Genomic DNA, 16,771 nt, shown 5'->3' with positions numbered 1-16,771 from the left:
GCGATCACCTGCACGGCGCCAAACACGCATACGACCATCATGGGCACCAAGGCAGAAGCGACTCTCATCGCTGAAGACGACACGTCTCCATTCGTCCCTCCATTCACGCCTGTCGCGACACCACTGGAGGCGGGCTGCACGATGTTGGGGCGTGAGCGGAAGACGGCCTAACGGTGTGCGGGACCGTAGCGCAGCTTCATGGAGACGGTTGCGAATGGTCCTCGCCAATACCCCAGGAGCAACAGTGTCCCTAATCTGCTGGGAAGTGGCGGTGCGTTCCCCTACGGCACTGCGTAGGATCCTACGGTCTTGGTGTGCATCCGTGCGTCGCTGCGGTCCGGTCCCAGGTCGACGGGCACGTGCACCTTCCGCCGACCACTGGCGACAACATCGATGTACTGTGGAGACCTCACGCCCCACGTGTTGAGCAATTCGGCGGTACGTCCACCCGGCCACCCGGCCCTCGCTCAAAGTCCGTCAACTGCATATACGGTTCATGTCCACGCTGTCGCGGCATGCTACCAGTGTTAAAGACTGCGATGGAGCTCCGTATGCCACGGCAAACTGGCTGACACTGACGGCGGCGGTGCACAAATGCTGCGCAGCTAGCGCCATTCGACGGCCAACACCGCGGTTCCTGGTGTGTCCGCTGTGCCGTGCGTGTGATCATTGCTTGTACAGCCCTCTCGCAGTGTCCGGAGCAGGTATGGTGGGTCTGACACACTGGTGTCCATGTGTTCTTTTTTCCATTTCCAGGAGTGTAAGCTAGAGAATGGCAGTACACCATAATGCAAAAGGCATTTAAACATTTGTGTATCGTGTATTAAAATCAGGGACCTAGAACCGATGGAGAGGCTTCGTCCGCTGTAGCCCTCATTGGTTCACAACCCCACAACATGCCACAGCAGTTCACCCACCCCACCGCCGCCCCACACCGAACCCAGTGGTATTGTGTTGTTCGGTCCACAGTCCCCTCCCCCCCCCCCCCCCCCCCCCCCCCCAGGAACGTTCATACCAGACGAGTGTAACCCCAAATGTTTGAGTGGTAGAGTAATTATGATGTACGAGTACGAGGACACAGTGTTTGCCCAGCAATCGCCGACATAGTGTAACTGAGACAGAATAAGGGGAACCAGACTGCATTCGCCGAGGTAGCTGGAAAACCGCCGTAAAAACCATCCACATGCTGGCCGGTACACAGGGCCTCGACACTAATCCGCCGGGCGGATTCGTGCCGGGCACCGGCACTCCTTCCCTTTCGGGAAGCAGCGCGTTAGACAGCGCTGCTAGCTGGGCGAGATTTAAAGATTTAGTTGGCGACGAAACAGGAAACAGGTTGGCGCACCTTCAAACGTGCAGTGCTGCACAGCAATCCGATCTCAACGTAACACACGAAAATCATTGTTTGTGCTGCTTGTATTTGTACCTACTTGCTCGTAGAAATCCATTGTGTTTACAGACATTCTGAAGTTTCTTGTTTTCAGCCGGCAACCAACTACAGCGGCCCATCTTTAAAAGCAAGCTATAAGATAGCACTCAAAACTGTCTGATCTAATAAACCTTTTACCCATGACGAGTTCATTACAGAGTGCACTACTGAAACAGTAGAACTCGTGACGCCATTGGAGGACAGAAGTTCTCCGAAATTATCCTTTCCCGATTAACAATAACTCGCCACATAGTTGCCGTGGCATCAGATGTCTACAGGCTGTTAACTGAAAATGTCAGCATGTTCATTGCATTGTCTATTGCCCTGGACGAGTGGGTCGACAATACGAACACGGATCAACTTGTGATTTACACTGACAAGCCAAAACATTATGACCACCTGCTTTTTGGGCTATCTCTCGAACTCCGTATATCACCGATTCCATGCATGACGGATCCGTCAGTTTGTGGGTAGTTTTGTGGAGGTACGTGGCACGAGGTTACTACGAATAAATCATGTAATTTCAGTAAACAAAGGGTTGCTGACTTGTGGGCGCGGCTTTGGAGCCTGACAGCGACCCAGATGGGTTCCACTGGATTCACATCAGGTGAATTTGGTGGGCAAGTAGCAGTGTTCAGGCTTTGAGACACGAACAATTATCTTGCTCAAAGATGATGTCACTGTCAGGGAAGACATTAAGCGTGAAGTGACGCAGGTGGCCAGCAGCTGTCAGCGTGTCTTCGGTTATTACCATAGGTCCCATGTGAGCGCAGCGGAATGTGTCCCGCAGCATAAAACTGCTCCCAGCAGCCTGCATCCTTGGCGGGGTACACCTTTCAGACGGCCGTTCCCATGGGTGACGGCGTTTGTGGAGACGACCATCGACCTGGTGTGTCAAAAATGCGATTCATCCGTTGAGGTGACAGTTTTCCATTGATCCAGGATCTATCCCGTCGTTCCCGAGGCCACTCCAATCGCAATTGACGATGTCGTTGAGCCAACACGTGAACAAATAGGGCTGCATATTCAACAATGTACAGCGAACGGTGTACTCTGAAACCATTATGCGTGCACCAGCATTGTGCTCTTTCGGCACAGATGCCACAATATTGCCACCTACCCTGCTTTACAGAGCAGACTAGCCGCCGAATCACACGGAAGAGTCGTGGACGTCCATATCACTACAGTAGCACGTGAATATTCGACCAGCTACGCCGTTTTCGAGATACTCTTTCACAGACTCGGAGTAATAATATTATCATCTTTATCAAATACGAGTATGTCAGTAGATTTCCCAATTTGCGGCCCGTGTCGTCGCTAGAATGATTTACCATCCATCTTTTATCCACTTACATACTTTCCATAGCGTGTCACATTCCAACAACGCAACCAGGCGACATCCAATTTCGCGGTGGGCAGTAGTAAAAATGTTTTGGGTTACCAGTGCAAGTTCGTGAAGTCACAACAGTTTACATGTGACAGAAGAACTATTACTTCTGGTGCCAATGAAAGACACAAGGAGAAGTATCGATTAGCTGATAACGACTGAAGAGGCAGTTGAACCCGTTGGCCTGAATTGGTCTCAGTTACCACCAGTGGAGCGCCTGCAATGGGATGGCCACATAGTGGGCTTGTAGCATTGTTCCAAAACACAGTATAAGGACCAACAAACGATTCGTACACAATTCATTGTTTCGTTCATCAAGAAGCATTTTGTACTAAATTTGCAGGGATGGAGGACGTCATGAAACTGATGGCCTGAACAGAAAATTATCTAGTCACATAGGTCTTTATATCGGCAGTGATAACGGTTTTTGAAGGAACTGTGGTAACAAACTGGAGACATTATTTACTATTATAAAGTATGTTGATTAAGCCGAGGGGCATGCCTGGAACGATTTTTCGAGTTAGGACCTGATATTTTCCAATTATGAAGGGAAAAGAAAGGAAGAAAACAACTTTAGAAGATTCTGAATGGATTGCAGACCTCGCATCTTCAGTTAACTTGACTGCACGCTTTAACGACCTCAGTAAAACGTTGTAAAGTAAGAAGCAATTAATATCTGATTTAAAACGAGAAAGGTTGATGCATTTAAAATCAAAATCACATTGTGGCAGGAACAAGTTCTGATAACGTTACAAACCGAGCCTTATTTTAATTTATTATTTTTGTTGATGTATTATCTTTTAACACCAGACAGTAACAGTATAATGCCGCATTTTATGATAGACAGCTTACGTTTTTCGTAATTCATGATAATAGCATAACATGAAACCGAGCCGCATGCAAGCCAGTCACTTTCCGGTCGTAACTGTTCTGCCTTCTAAGCGACACGTATGCATTTCCGCCACTGTTGCCACTCGGACAGCAAAGCAGGATGGTGTGGGTAGCGATTAGTCAGACGAGAGAGAGAGAGAGAGAGAGAGAGAGAGAGAGAGAGAGAGAGAAGCCAACGTGTCAAAGCACCGCCCACGTCCAGAATTCTTGGCCACACCTGAGTCTAGCTTAAAATTTCGAATGAAATTATTTAATTTGACTATTAACTGTTATAACAGCACTGTAAACTGGCAGGCAGTGCACATAGCGCTTCAGTAATATCCCACTAAATAACGGAGAAGTTCGTTGCCTACACTTATAACTTATCTTAGCACAGATACGTAGCGAAAACTTAAGAGTTCACAATACCAAATGCTTAACAAAAACGTTAATGTCCCACACTGACATCTCTTGTAAAGTTATCTAGACTAAGTGGCTGTATACTGTCCACAAACAACAAATATTAACAACAACTATTCTGTAATGTCCTTTCAAAAAGTCTTTGCTAACCCTCCCCCAAAATGAATTGTTCTCTCCATTCACTCCCTGGACGGCGTGTCCTCTCTCATCCTCAAACGACAGTCATCTAACCAAATGGTTCAAATGGTTCTGAGTACTATGGGACTTAACATTTGAGGTCATCAGTCCCTTAGAACTTAGAACTACTTAAACCTAACTAACCTAAGGACATCACACACATCCATGCCCAAGGCAGGATTCGAATCTGCTACCATAGCGGTCAGTCATCTAACCCTTCCATATAACATGTACTCCCACTAAACAGCTGTCGAGCCTGTTGTTGGCTGCTGCTTTTTATTACTTCCCTTCCAGTCATGTACACGATATAATAAACTATTTTCGAGACTATTCGTTGATTTACATTAATGAAGTCTTTTATGAAATATGCTAACACACAATAGTTTGATGTTTTACAACTTAAAAATATTCAGTTACTTCTTATATAATGTTACAACTGTACACCATCGCTAAGTTAGTCTTTTCACAACTAGTAAATTAAATGACAAAAACTATAGACGTATCTTACTACTAAAATACAATGCATGGCGTAACTGTACTTACTTTTGGTTCATTGAAGACATAATAAAATTGGTATCCTGTACAGACGGCTGGCTCTCTAATAGGCTACAAATTTCCGCAATAACTATGCTCAGGGACTACTTCTTTGATTGTGGCCCCATACGCAATCATTAACTCGGCTCCAGGGGTGTAGGGACCCCTTCGCTATTCCTCCAATGGGCTAATTCCTGTCTGGTGCGTCCGCGTCGCGGGGGTGGGCATCCTACACTTCAGTAGGCCGGCATGCTAGCATGGCTGAGTTCAGGCAGGGACCCAATCCTGTGTGATATAACATGGAACCCATGCCTAGGGTTACGGGTGAAGACCTTAATGGCAGTGACAGTGGAGAAGGAAGATTTCGGAACTGCGTAGCTGGCAGATGAGAGAACCCTACTTTCTGAGGATTAAATGAGAAGGGAACCACTGCCTTGTGGTGGAGGAGAAACTCTGAAGGCTAAGGGAGACAACCCCAACAGAAAATCCTTTCTTGCGTTAGGCCTAGCAAGCCAGTAGCAAAGTCTTCAATTGCTTTCAAAACACAGATGAACCTCAGAACGAACCACTCAGGATTTGACCCCACTGCTCCTCCAAGTACTGGTGCGAATGATCGGAGACCTGATGATATTCATCAGTACAAGAAGATGGCACCAAATAGACTAAAAACTAACCTAAATATCGGCACCGTTAATATATTAACCCTCAATGGAAAAATGGAAGAAAGTACAGATGTACTAACAGAGAGAAAGTTAGATATATTGGGATTAAGTGAAACAAAGTGGAAGGGAAATGGTGAGAAGAATTTGAGAGGAGGAAGAAAACTGTTCTGGAGTGGGAATAACAGGTTTGGAAGAAATGGTGTGGCAGTGATGGTGAATATGAATGTACAAAACTGTATTGAAAGTGTCAGATATATATCAGACAGGATCATAATCTTAAACCTGAGATTCCAAAAAGATACACTAAAAGTAATCCAGATTTATGCACCTCAAGTGGAATGTAGCGAAGAAGAAAAGATGAACTTTGAAAATGAGTTAGAAAACCATATAGGGAGTGCTAATATAGTGATGGGAGATTTTACTGCACAGGTACGCAAAGACAGAAAGGGATTAGAGCAAGTGTTGGGATGTTTTGGATATGGAGGAAGAAATGAAGAAGGGGAGAGACTTCTGGATTTGTGCCAGAGGAATGGAATGAAAATAGCAAACAGCTGGTTCATGAAGAGAGAAAGCCATGTTATCACCAGATACAGTTGGGATGGAAGAACGAAGAGTATAATTGATTACATTCTAGTAGATAGGGAATGGGGAGAGAAATTAACAAATGTGAAGGTAATTCCAAGTGTGAGTGCAGATGGAGACCATAGATTACTGGTGGGACAATGGAAAATGAATCAGTGTGTGAAAAATAGAAAACAGAAAAAAATGATGAGGATACGGGACTGGAAACTGAAGGAGGGTGAGAGTGCTGAGAAGTATGGAGAATTAATCACACAAAAATTTCCAAAAGAAGTCTTCTGCGATGTAGAAAAAGAATGGACTTTATTCAAAGAGACTTTAGTCGAAGCAGCACAAAAAGCATGTGGTAGAACATCTGGAAAGAAAAAAGTAAGACAGACCAGTTGTTGGGATGATACCACAATCCCAGCAGTTAGAAGAAAAAATAGAGCATGGAGAAAGTGGTAGAAAACTAAAAATGACGAAAAATATTAAAAATATAAATATAGATGAAAAGAAAAAGCGCAAAGAAATGGTGGAAACAGCAAAGAAAAAATCAGGGTGAGAGTTTGCAAAAAAAACTGGAAGAAGATGTGAAGAGCAATAAGAAAATGTTCTATAAAATGATGGGAAATAAAAGGAAGGCTTCTGAAGTACCAGTAAAGATGGAAATAGGTGACTACCGTGATTGAAGACCCAGGGAATATAAAAGATCTCTGGAAAGAACATTTTCGCAAACTGTTAAACGCTGAGGAGTAGGTATACGAGGAAACAACAATTAATGGAGAAACTGAGAGAAGTTGAGAAGCAGAATTAGGACAAATTACACTGGAAGAAATGGAACTAGCTGTGAAGAAGATGAATGGGGGGGGGGGGGGGGAAGCCCCAGGACCTGATGAAGTATCAGTGGACATGATAAGAGCAGCAGGTCAAGTGAGAATGCAGTGCGTGTATAGAGTACCATCAAGTGTGTGGAGAAATAGTACAATACCTGACGACTGGAGAAGAGGAGAAATTGTTCCCATCTTCAAAAAAAGCAATAAAAGACCTTGTAAAAACTACAGAGGAATAACCTTTATGAGTCAAACAGCCTAGATTTTTAAAGGATTCTACTAAATCGAATAAGTGAAAAGACAGAAAAGGAGGTGAGTGACGAACAGCATTGGTTTAGGAAAGGAAGAAGCATGATCGACCTGATATTTTCTATCCATCAACTGATGGAAAAAAGTTGGGAGTATAACAAAAGGGTGATAATGGTTATTATAGAAATAGAAAAGGCATATGTCTCAGTTAATAGGAAAAGACTCTGGGAAGAAATGAAGAAGATAAATATAGAGGATGGATACATTAATTTAATAAATACAATGTACAGAAGGCACAATTGTCGAATTAGAACACCGTTGGAAAACACTGAATACTTCAAAACAAGACAAGGACTAAAGCAAGGAAGTATTCTATCTCCTGTACTCTTTAATGCTGTGATGGAGGGAATGAATAGGGCAGTTAAAGATACAGTAAAAGAAAAAGACAAAAAGATGATTTTTGCAGATGATATGGTAATATGGGGTGATAAAGAGGTAGATGTAGAGTTACAACTTGATGCATGGAAGGAAATAATGGAAAGGTATTGATTAAAAATAAATAAAGATAAGAGTGAAGTAATGGTATTTCCAAGAGAAAAAGGGATTAACGGAAATATTACCTTGAATGGGGAACCTCTCAAAGTGGTAGAAAGTTCCACTTATTTGGGGAGTGAAATATCTAGGGATGGAAGAATAACCAACGAAATTAATAGGAGGTTGCAGAAGAGAGGAAATTTCTACAAAACAATGACACACCTGATTTGGAATAAGGAAGTTTCAGAAAAATCAAAACTCCTTATGTATCAGAATTATTACTTCCCTATTGTCACCTATGTTGGACAATGACAGGAAGGGAGTCGAGCAGACTGCAAGCAGGAGAAATGAAATTTCTCAGAGCAGTTAAGGGAAAAACAAGAATGGACAGAGTAAGGAATGTAAAGATTAGTATGGATCTTAAACAAGAAAGTATGAGAGAAGAAATTGCAAAAAAGAGATTAAGATGGTATGGGCATGTTAAGAGGATGCATGGGCAGAGACTCCCCAAAATTATGTTAGAAATAAAGATGGATGGAAAAAGACCTAGAGAGCGCCCAAGAACCAAGAACATGGCGGAAAATGGGAGTGAGAATATCTGTGGAAAGGAGAGGTGTGACCTGGCAGCAAGTGGAGGAAGAAAAGTGGTGGGAGTACGGAGCCAAATGGAGAGGACTCGTCAGCACCCAGACCCGGGAGTAGCTGGAGCAGGATGCGGATATAGATAGACAACTTCTACGCAGTGGATGCGGGATAAAGGCAATGAGATTCCCAAATTTGCATACGGTGGAATGAAATCGTATGTTATTCACTGCATCTGAGGAGAATTTCGATCTTGTTGTTGGTAATTTGGAATCTTAAGCCTTTTCTACAAGCCTCCAATACGTCCTCTTATGCATTTCGCTTCAAACGTTATCCGCAGCCGAGATCGGCAGAAATAAAAGGTCGTGGCAGCATATCTTCACTGCTTGCCCCTAAAGCACTCCCCATTTTAGCTTAGCATCTCAGACAGCTCCCGCCGGGCTAGCCGCGCAGTCTCCCGAGAGAGAAAGCTGGTCCTCGGCAGGAATCCGCCCAGCGGATTAGTGTCGAGGTGTGGTCTGCCGGTCAGCCTGTGGATGGTTTTTAAGGCGGTTTTCCATTGGCCTCGGTGAATGCGGGCTGGTTCCCTTTATTCCGCCTCAGTTACACTATGTCGACGACTGCTGGGCAACCATTGTCTCCACGTATGTGTACATCATAATTACTCTATCATGAAAACATTTGGGGCTACACTCGTCAGGTATGAGACATTCCAGGGGAGGGGAGGGGGAGAGGGGGTCCACTGGAGGCCGAACCGCACAATAACCCTGGGTTCGGTGTGGGCGGCGGTGAGGTGGGTGGACTGTTGTGGCCTGTTAGGGTTGTGAACCACTGAGGGCTGCAGTGGGATGAAGCGTCTGTCGTTTCTAGGTCTCCGGTTCAGTACATAATACACAATACCCCTGAGACAGCGCCAAGTCATTCCTGTTTACATTCATATACCCACAGAAAAATTAACATAAGTGCCTTCTATGCCTTATAGCGTGACTGAGCTCCCAGATATAAGTGATCCAGAGATAACATCCGTGCACAACTCCCCTTGCTGGTATTTTACAGAGCACACACAGCAGGTGTCTAAACTGGTAAATCCTCTCATGGGTCAAGCTTTCAGACAGGCGGCTCCAACGTTGCCCAGCACTTGTATTTCAAACTTGGGGAAACTCTTCCCTTGCTTAAAACAATTCCAGGAGCAAGGCATTCATCTTACACAATTGCTTTGAAAGCTGGTCACAGATCTGGTTTTATGTCAAAGACTATAGATAATTAATCTTTGAGTACTATTTTCGTAAGTTTTAATAATCACAATATTTTTAGGCAGCCTTAGTACTTTTCTTTCAGTTTAGAATGTTTACACTTTGAAGTTGTTATCAAGTTATCAAGAATACTGAATCATATGTTGTGCCTAAATGACCACATAATCTGTACTGGCAAGCTATATACGCCATTGTCAAGAAAATGTAACAATAACAAAACATAATCAAGTACCGTAGATTTTATCTAGGCAAGTTACTTGCTTTTTCTCTGAACGTGAAAAAGTGATCATTAAAATTCGACGTTGCCATTAGTTCAGCTCATGTTATGAACTGTTACACGCTCTTGGGTAGCATTTTCTGGAAATAGCTCTTCCAAAAGAGTGCTTATCGATGATGAAACAGACAAATAAAAGGACTAAGTCAGAGCAAACATGCATTTCTAGCACTGGTAGCTGGATGAACAGAGTTTAAGGATATGAACACTATGCTGCTGTTTGTGATGATTGCCCACAGTGTCACACTGATAACTGGATAATTACGTGTTCACAGTTTTGTGCTGCATTCAGTGAGAACACGCTGCACATAACTACATAAGTAAATAAGACGTTTATAAGCAGCAAAACTACAAATTTTCACCTGCAAACTAAGATCAGTTTTAAAAGCCTTCCATATATAGAAAAGAAAAGCACTTCAATCGCAATTAATTAATTATGTACCAATATCAAATGTTAGCACTAAGAATGCTCGTAGTTTTTTGAATCAGCGGGCGACTGTAGTGTGCTGAGATTATTATTTCCACTGTTTTGTTCACTGCGGATCTGATGATCTAGAAGTATATATTCATTACGTAGCGTCATAAATCATCATTTCCGTTCGAGCTACAAAAAGTATATGAAAAGCAATTTGCATTCCCATACCTGCTAACAACCAACAAAACGGTGTTTTTAAAGAGGTTCCTGTTCGTTACGATGCTTCTGACGTCCATGCGTGGAGTCCTCTGCCCAGACAGGTAAGCGAGCCTCATCCACGTGTCACAAGGCAGGGGCTTTCCATTTGTTGCTGCTATACTCTCCAGGACCTTGAGAGCTTCCTCTGATCGCCCTTTACCGAGCAGCCATCTGGGAGATTCTGGTAAATACCTAAGGAACATAAAAATATATCAGGCTGCAAAGCCCACCTCTTCCATAAAATTGCAACAACGCTTATGCATACCCTTACGATGACAGTAATCTCCAATCCTATCTCATAAGTGAGGAATAAGAGACGAATCTAGCTTGAATAAAGCTCCTAAGACAGATATGCACTTTAATAACTTGAATGAATCAATCAGTTTTTATCTAAGCACTTTTCACTAGCCTAATCGAAGAAAATGAATATACTGGTACCATTATTGTTACTAATATTATGTAGGAGTACTGCAGAGGAAATAATAAAAATTTTGTCATGGTATCAGAAGGAAGGAAGGAAGATTAGAGTTAAATGTCCCGTCGACAGCGTAGTTGTCAGAGCTGGAGAACGAACTCAGGTCACAAAAGCTAGGTGAAGGAAGTCAGCTGTACCGTTTTTAATACAACCAACCCGACATTTGCCTGGAGCGATTTAGGGAAATCACGAGAAACCTAAATCTGGATGGCCGGGTGCGAATTTGAACCGACGTCCTTCCGAGTTCTGTGTGCGAAACACGGCGCCACCTCGCTCAGTACGAATATTAAAACCCAAAAATCAGAACTAGAAAAGTAATGAGCTAATTAGCATAATCTATGAAAAGACAATGCAAGTGACTGACAAGAGCGAGTTGTTCAAGATGTAAGCTGAAGGTTAAACTCGAGTGGGACGCGAGAATGAAAGAAAAATAACAGCAAAAGAGCTAAAATAAAGCAGAGGGCGGGAAGAAAGAACATTAGCAATAAAAACACAAAGCAAAAGTAAAATGTAATATAATAAAGGGAGGAGCTACATTAACTAAGTTCAGATGACTGCTTGAGACATGCAATGATGAGGCAAAAAGCGTGAGATACCTCCTAATATCGTGATGGACCTCCTTTTGCCCGGCGTATTACAGCGGCTCGACGTCGCATGGACTCAACATGTCATTGGAAGTACCCTGCAAAAATATTGACCCATGCGGCCTCTGTATCAATCCATAACTGCGAAAGGTTTGTCGGTGCAGTATTTTGTGCACGAGCTGATTTCTCGATTAAATCCCACAAATATTCGATAGAACTCATGTCGAGCCATCTGAGTGGTCAAATCGTTCGCTCTAATTGTCCAGAATAGTCTTCCACTCAATGGTGAACAATTCTGGCCGCATTGCCATCCATAAAAATGCCATCATTGTTTGGGAATATGAAGTTCATGAATAGCTGAAAATTGTCTCCAAGTAGTAGAAGATAATCAGGGTCCGGTCCATTCCTTGTGAACACAGCCCACATCATTGTGGAGCCACCACCAGCTTGAACAGTACCTGGTTGAGAAATAGGTCAATGGCTTCGTGGGGTCTGCGCCACTCTCAACCCCTACCACCACTTCTTACCAACTGAAATCGGGACTCATCTGACCAGGCCACTGTTTTCCAGTCCTCTATGGTCCAACCAACGCAGTTAACGCCAAATGCTGCCACACTGTGCGAACGGATGCGTTCGTCGTATGTCCGATATTGGTTCATATCATTATGTCATGATGTGCTTGCGTCTTAGCACAGACAACTCAACGTAAACACCGCTGATCTCGGTCATTAAGTGAAGACCGTCAGCCACAGCTTTGTCCATAGCGAGAGATAATGCCCGAAATTTGGTACTCTCGTCGTACTCTTGACACTGTGATCTTGGAATTTTGCTTTCCCTAAACATTTCCAAAATGGAATGACTCACGCGTGTAGCTCTAGTTGCTATTCCGCGTTCAAAGCCTGTTGATTCCCGCAGTGCGGCTATGGGCACGTCGGAAACCTTTTCACGTGAATCACCTGAGTGCAAATGGTTCAAATGGCTCTGAGCACTATGGGACTTAACATCTGAGGTCATCAGTCCCCTACATTTGGAACTACTTAAAACTAACTACCCGAATGACAAACACACATATCCATGCCCGAGACAGGATTCTAACCTGCGACCGTAGCAGCAATGCGGTTCCGGACTGAAGCGCCTGGAACCGCTCGGCTACAGCGGCCGGCTGAGTGCAAATGACAGCTCCTCCAATGCACTGCCCGTTTATACCTTGTGTACGCGATACTACCGCAATCTGTATACGTGTATATCGCTGTTCAATTACGTTTGTCACCTACGTCTTTGCACTAACGAGAATGAAAGAAATATTTTTAAAAGTTTCATAACCTCTTAGACGATCCATTTCAACATTTACGAATTCTGAAAGCAGACCATGGCTGTGTAATGAAGTAGTATCGAAGATAAGTAAATAGTAAAAGTAAAACGTAATAAATTAAATATTCGCCAATCTGTGTCTCTATTTGCCTTGCTGTTTTTTTCTGCAGCAACATACTGTTGTCTTGACTGTGTCATCTTTTGCTTCCCTTCAATACCTGGTTACCTTTTGTGTTACGTTACATTTTCCAATGGTTAATATACTTACCTTTGATTAACTGTCAACAGTATCCTATTCTACCTAACGATCGAATGGTTTGCACTCCACAGATTTCAAGGCAATATGGCTGCTTCAAAGTTATTGCTTATTGTTTTATTGCTGCCAAATACTCAGTACCAACGCAGCCGCTTACACGCTGTCAGATTCAGAACTATGAAACATTTCACGTGAATAGTAGTATCAAATGCACTCACTGTTCTGAAACATGAAATGCATCTGTCTGTGTTTGTGTATGTCTGATGAATGTAAAATAGGGTTTTCAGACAAGAACGAGATTGAAAGAAAACGTTTAGGTGTTAATATAAAGGAAAAACATTTGTTACAGAATAGTATGAATATGATTTGCCTGTAATTGTAAAATAGACTCGTTAGATATATATAGAAAATCGCTGATTGTCTCCTATGATATTCGTGAATTCTGTTTGCAAAAATAAAATGTTTCATCATAATTTATAATGAATTACTAATAATAATTACATTTACACCAACAGCTGGATGCAAATAAGTGTATCAAAGCATTTCCCACAGCCATACCATCAGATGAAAAGTTTGAATAATTTGATGTGGAACATCTTAATTGTGCCAGAAACTTAGCGTATTTATGATTTCATTTGTGAAAGACTAATCCGTACATTATACTGAATGATATTCAAATAAGCAAGGTTAATGAACATAGTTGTTAGTTTTTTGTTTTGCTTATGATATATGAATAAAAAGTATATATTTTTTTAAAAGTCTGTGGTGGTTCTAGAATTAGTATTGCAGTGATTATTCATTTAACCTACGTCCTTTCTATAATATTGTTAATGACTTTTTCGTAGGAATTTACTCTTTCTGTCATGTCTGTGAGGGTGCTCTGCAGATCAAAATTTTTAATGCATTAAATCAAATACTACAAGCCGTCACGCTGCTGAAACAGCGAAGAATTATTCTTGCTGGATCAAAGATGGATTTGACACCAGGCAAGCTATACTGAATCGCCAATGGAACTGTTACAGACATGCGTATTCAAGTACAGAGACATGTAAACAGGCAGAATATGGCGTCATGGCCGGCACCACCTGTATGAGACATCAAAAGCCTGGCGCTGATGTTACATCGCTTACTGCTGCTACAATGGCAGTTTATCAAGATTTAAGTGAGTTTGAACGTGATGTTGTAGACTTCGGACGAGCGATGGGACACAACATCTACGACGTAGCGATAAAGCGGAATTTTCCCGTAAGACCATTTCACGAGTGTACCGTGAATACCAGGAATCCAGTAAAACATCGAATCTCCCACATCGCTGTGGCCGGAGAAAGATCCTACAAGAACGGGACCAACGACGACAAAAGAGAATCGTTCAACGTGACAGAAGGTGCAACCCTTTCGTAGATTTCAATGCTGGGCCAACAAGTGTCAGCGTGTGAACCATCCAACTAAACATCATCGATATGGGCTTTCGGTGCCGAAGGCCCATTCGTGTACCATTGATGACTGCACGACACAAAGCTTTACGCCTCGCCAGGGCCCGTCAACACCGACATTGGGCTGTTGATGACTGGAAACATGTTGCCTGGTCGGATGAGTCTCGTTTCTAATTGAATCGAGCGGATGGACGTGTACGGGTATGGACACAACCTCATGAACCCATGAACGCCGCATACCAGCAGGGGACTGTTCAAGCTGGGGGACGCTTTGTAATGGTGAGAGGCGTGTGCTTGGAGTGATACGGCAAACCTGATTCGTCTAGATAAGACTCTGACAGATGATACGTACGTAAGTATCGTATCCGATCGCCTGCATCCAATCACGTCCATTGTGCATTCCGACGGACTTGGGAAATTCCAGCAGGACAGTGTTAGATGACACCCCACGTGTCCATAATTGCTACAGAGTCTCCAGGAACACTTTTCTGAGTTTAAACACTTGCGCTAGCCGCCAACTCTCCAGACATGAACATTATAGAGCATGTGTGGGATGCCTTGCAACGTGCTGCTCAGAAGTGATCTCCACCCCTTCGTACTGTTACGGATTTATGGACATCCCTGCAGGGTTCATAGTGTCAGTTCCCTCCATTGCCACTTCAGACGTCAGTCGAATCCGTGCCACGTCGTACTGCGGCATTTCTGCGTGCTCGCGAGGGCCGTATACGATATTAGACAGGTGTGCAATGTAGCGGGAAGCAACTAAAATAAATTGCAATTAATATCAAGACAGTTTTATATACATTAGAAATTCCTGGACAATGAAACTTATTGCAAGATTTCAGAGCAGACTTTTCACACAGAATTAAAGGAGATTTTGAAGACCTGGACGCCGCACGAAAGAAGACATGTTAACGTGGTAAAGGATGGTCTCTTATCTACGCCATTTCCCCCTGTCAGTTACATTTTGTTATTCTCTGTTCTTCTTCAATAATTTTTGTAGTGGAAATTGGTTTAACGTTTGCTCAAAAACGCCACAAGGAGCACCCCAACAATAGCTTTTCCGAATCTCGAGGTCCGATAGCTTTTCTATAATACGAAGTCCGATTTGCTTTTCATTCTTTCCCTTTTTCACGGTCATTTACGATTATAAAACTCCTTTAATTCACCATTTCTTCCCACCATTTCCAACCTTATCTTTTCTTTTATTTTCTTCTTTTATTCTTTTTCTTTTTCATTAACAACTACAACAAATCTTTTGGCTCTTCAGAGTATTCACGTTTGCAGAGGCAGGTGAGGCTGCGATTGTTTTTTCACAAGTTGTCTGAGCCAATAAATACCAATAGCACAATGAACACATAGAGCAAGTCATCGACTCTGTTGTGCAAGCTAATAAATGATTACATCTACATTCACACGTCTTCATCATCACCATCTTCTTCTTGTTCTTCATCATCTGTCTTACGAAAGTTTTCAAGTAGAAGCTCCCAATCGTGTCCTGTTCTAAACATCTTCCTTCATCGGTTTGCATGCTCATGGTCTAATTTCCTCCACGTCATCCATTATGTTCCTTATCCTTTCCATCATTCCTTCTGGTTTCCCCTCTATAATTCTTTCTTGCCGACAATTGCTATGCGGTATACGATCCAGCGACAATTTTTTCCTGTTTCTGATCACTTCCAATAATCTTCCATCGTCAGCTATTTTCATCGTTTTGTCAGCTCACTTCATCTTTAACATTCTTCTCCTTAGCTTCCTAATGATCATTCTCATTTCTTTTTCAGTAGGCTTACATATCTTTTATCTGAGACGTGAGAAATAGTTCCCATGTCTTTGTTCTGACGGAGGGTGTAACGCAAATGATGGAAGTGGAAATCCCCTACCAAATAGTCCCAGCTGGAACTTTCTATAGCCTATGATAGTTCCTTTCATTAAATGAAGACTTGAGTGCCGTTGAAAGCACTTCAACCTTCAGTGCCCGAGCTTATCGTAATAATATAAACGAGTCTACCTCGGATGATTCAGACATATTAGCACGACGACCGTACTCTCTCGTCGCCCTCTACCCACTTTTCTCAGCTTTACAAACGTCACTTCATCTACACATTAATATTTTTATGTCTTTTTTAAATGTCTACAACCTCTTAATGTAGTAGTAGGCTAACCAACCATTGCTTTTGTGCTTTTGCTTCCACAACATCCACCACAGTCTCCACTATGATTGCGCAAGTCTTACCAAGTCTTACTAAAACAGTAAAACATCTGACCTGATTTTCT

At 42.8% G+C, this 16,771-nt stretch overlaps 1 protein-coding gene across 1 annotated transcript in view; it reads right to left on the bottom strand.

The window, feature by feature from the left end:
- LOC126355405 (carcinine transporter-like) overlaps window positions 1–16,771 on the bottom strand; it is a 615,184-nt gene that overhangs the window by 414,673 nt on the left and 183,740 nt on the right. Inside the window, exon 4 of the mRNA XM_050005709.1 lies at window positions 10,567–10,627. Within this exon, the coding sequence (XP_049861666.1) occupies window positions 10,567–10,627 (61 nt within the window). The remainder of the gene's footprint in view (window positions 1–10,566; window positions 10,628–16,771) is intronic.

Source organism: Schistocerca gregaria, chromosome 3 (assembly GCF_023897955.1).
Source record: "Schistocerca gregaria isolate iqSchGreg1 chromosome 3, iqSchGreg1.2, whole genome shotgun sequence".
Taxonomy (NCBI): Eukaryota; Metazoa; Arthropoda; class Insecta; order Orthoptera; family Acrididae; genus Schistocerca; species Schistocerca gregaria.
Note: the sequence above shows the minus strand (reverse complement) of the source record. Positions and strands in the feature narration are given on the sequence as shown.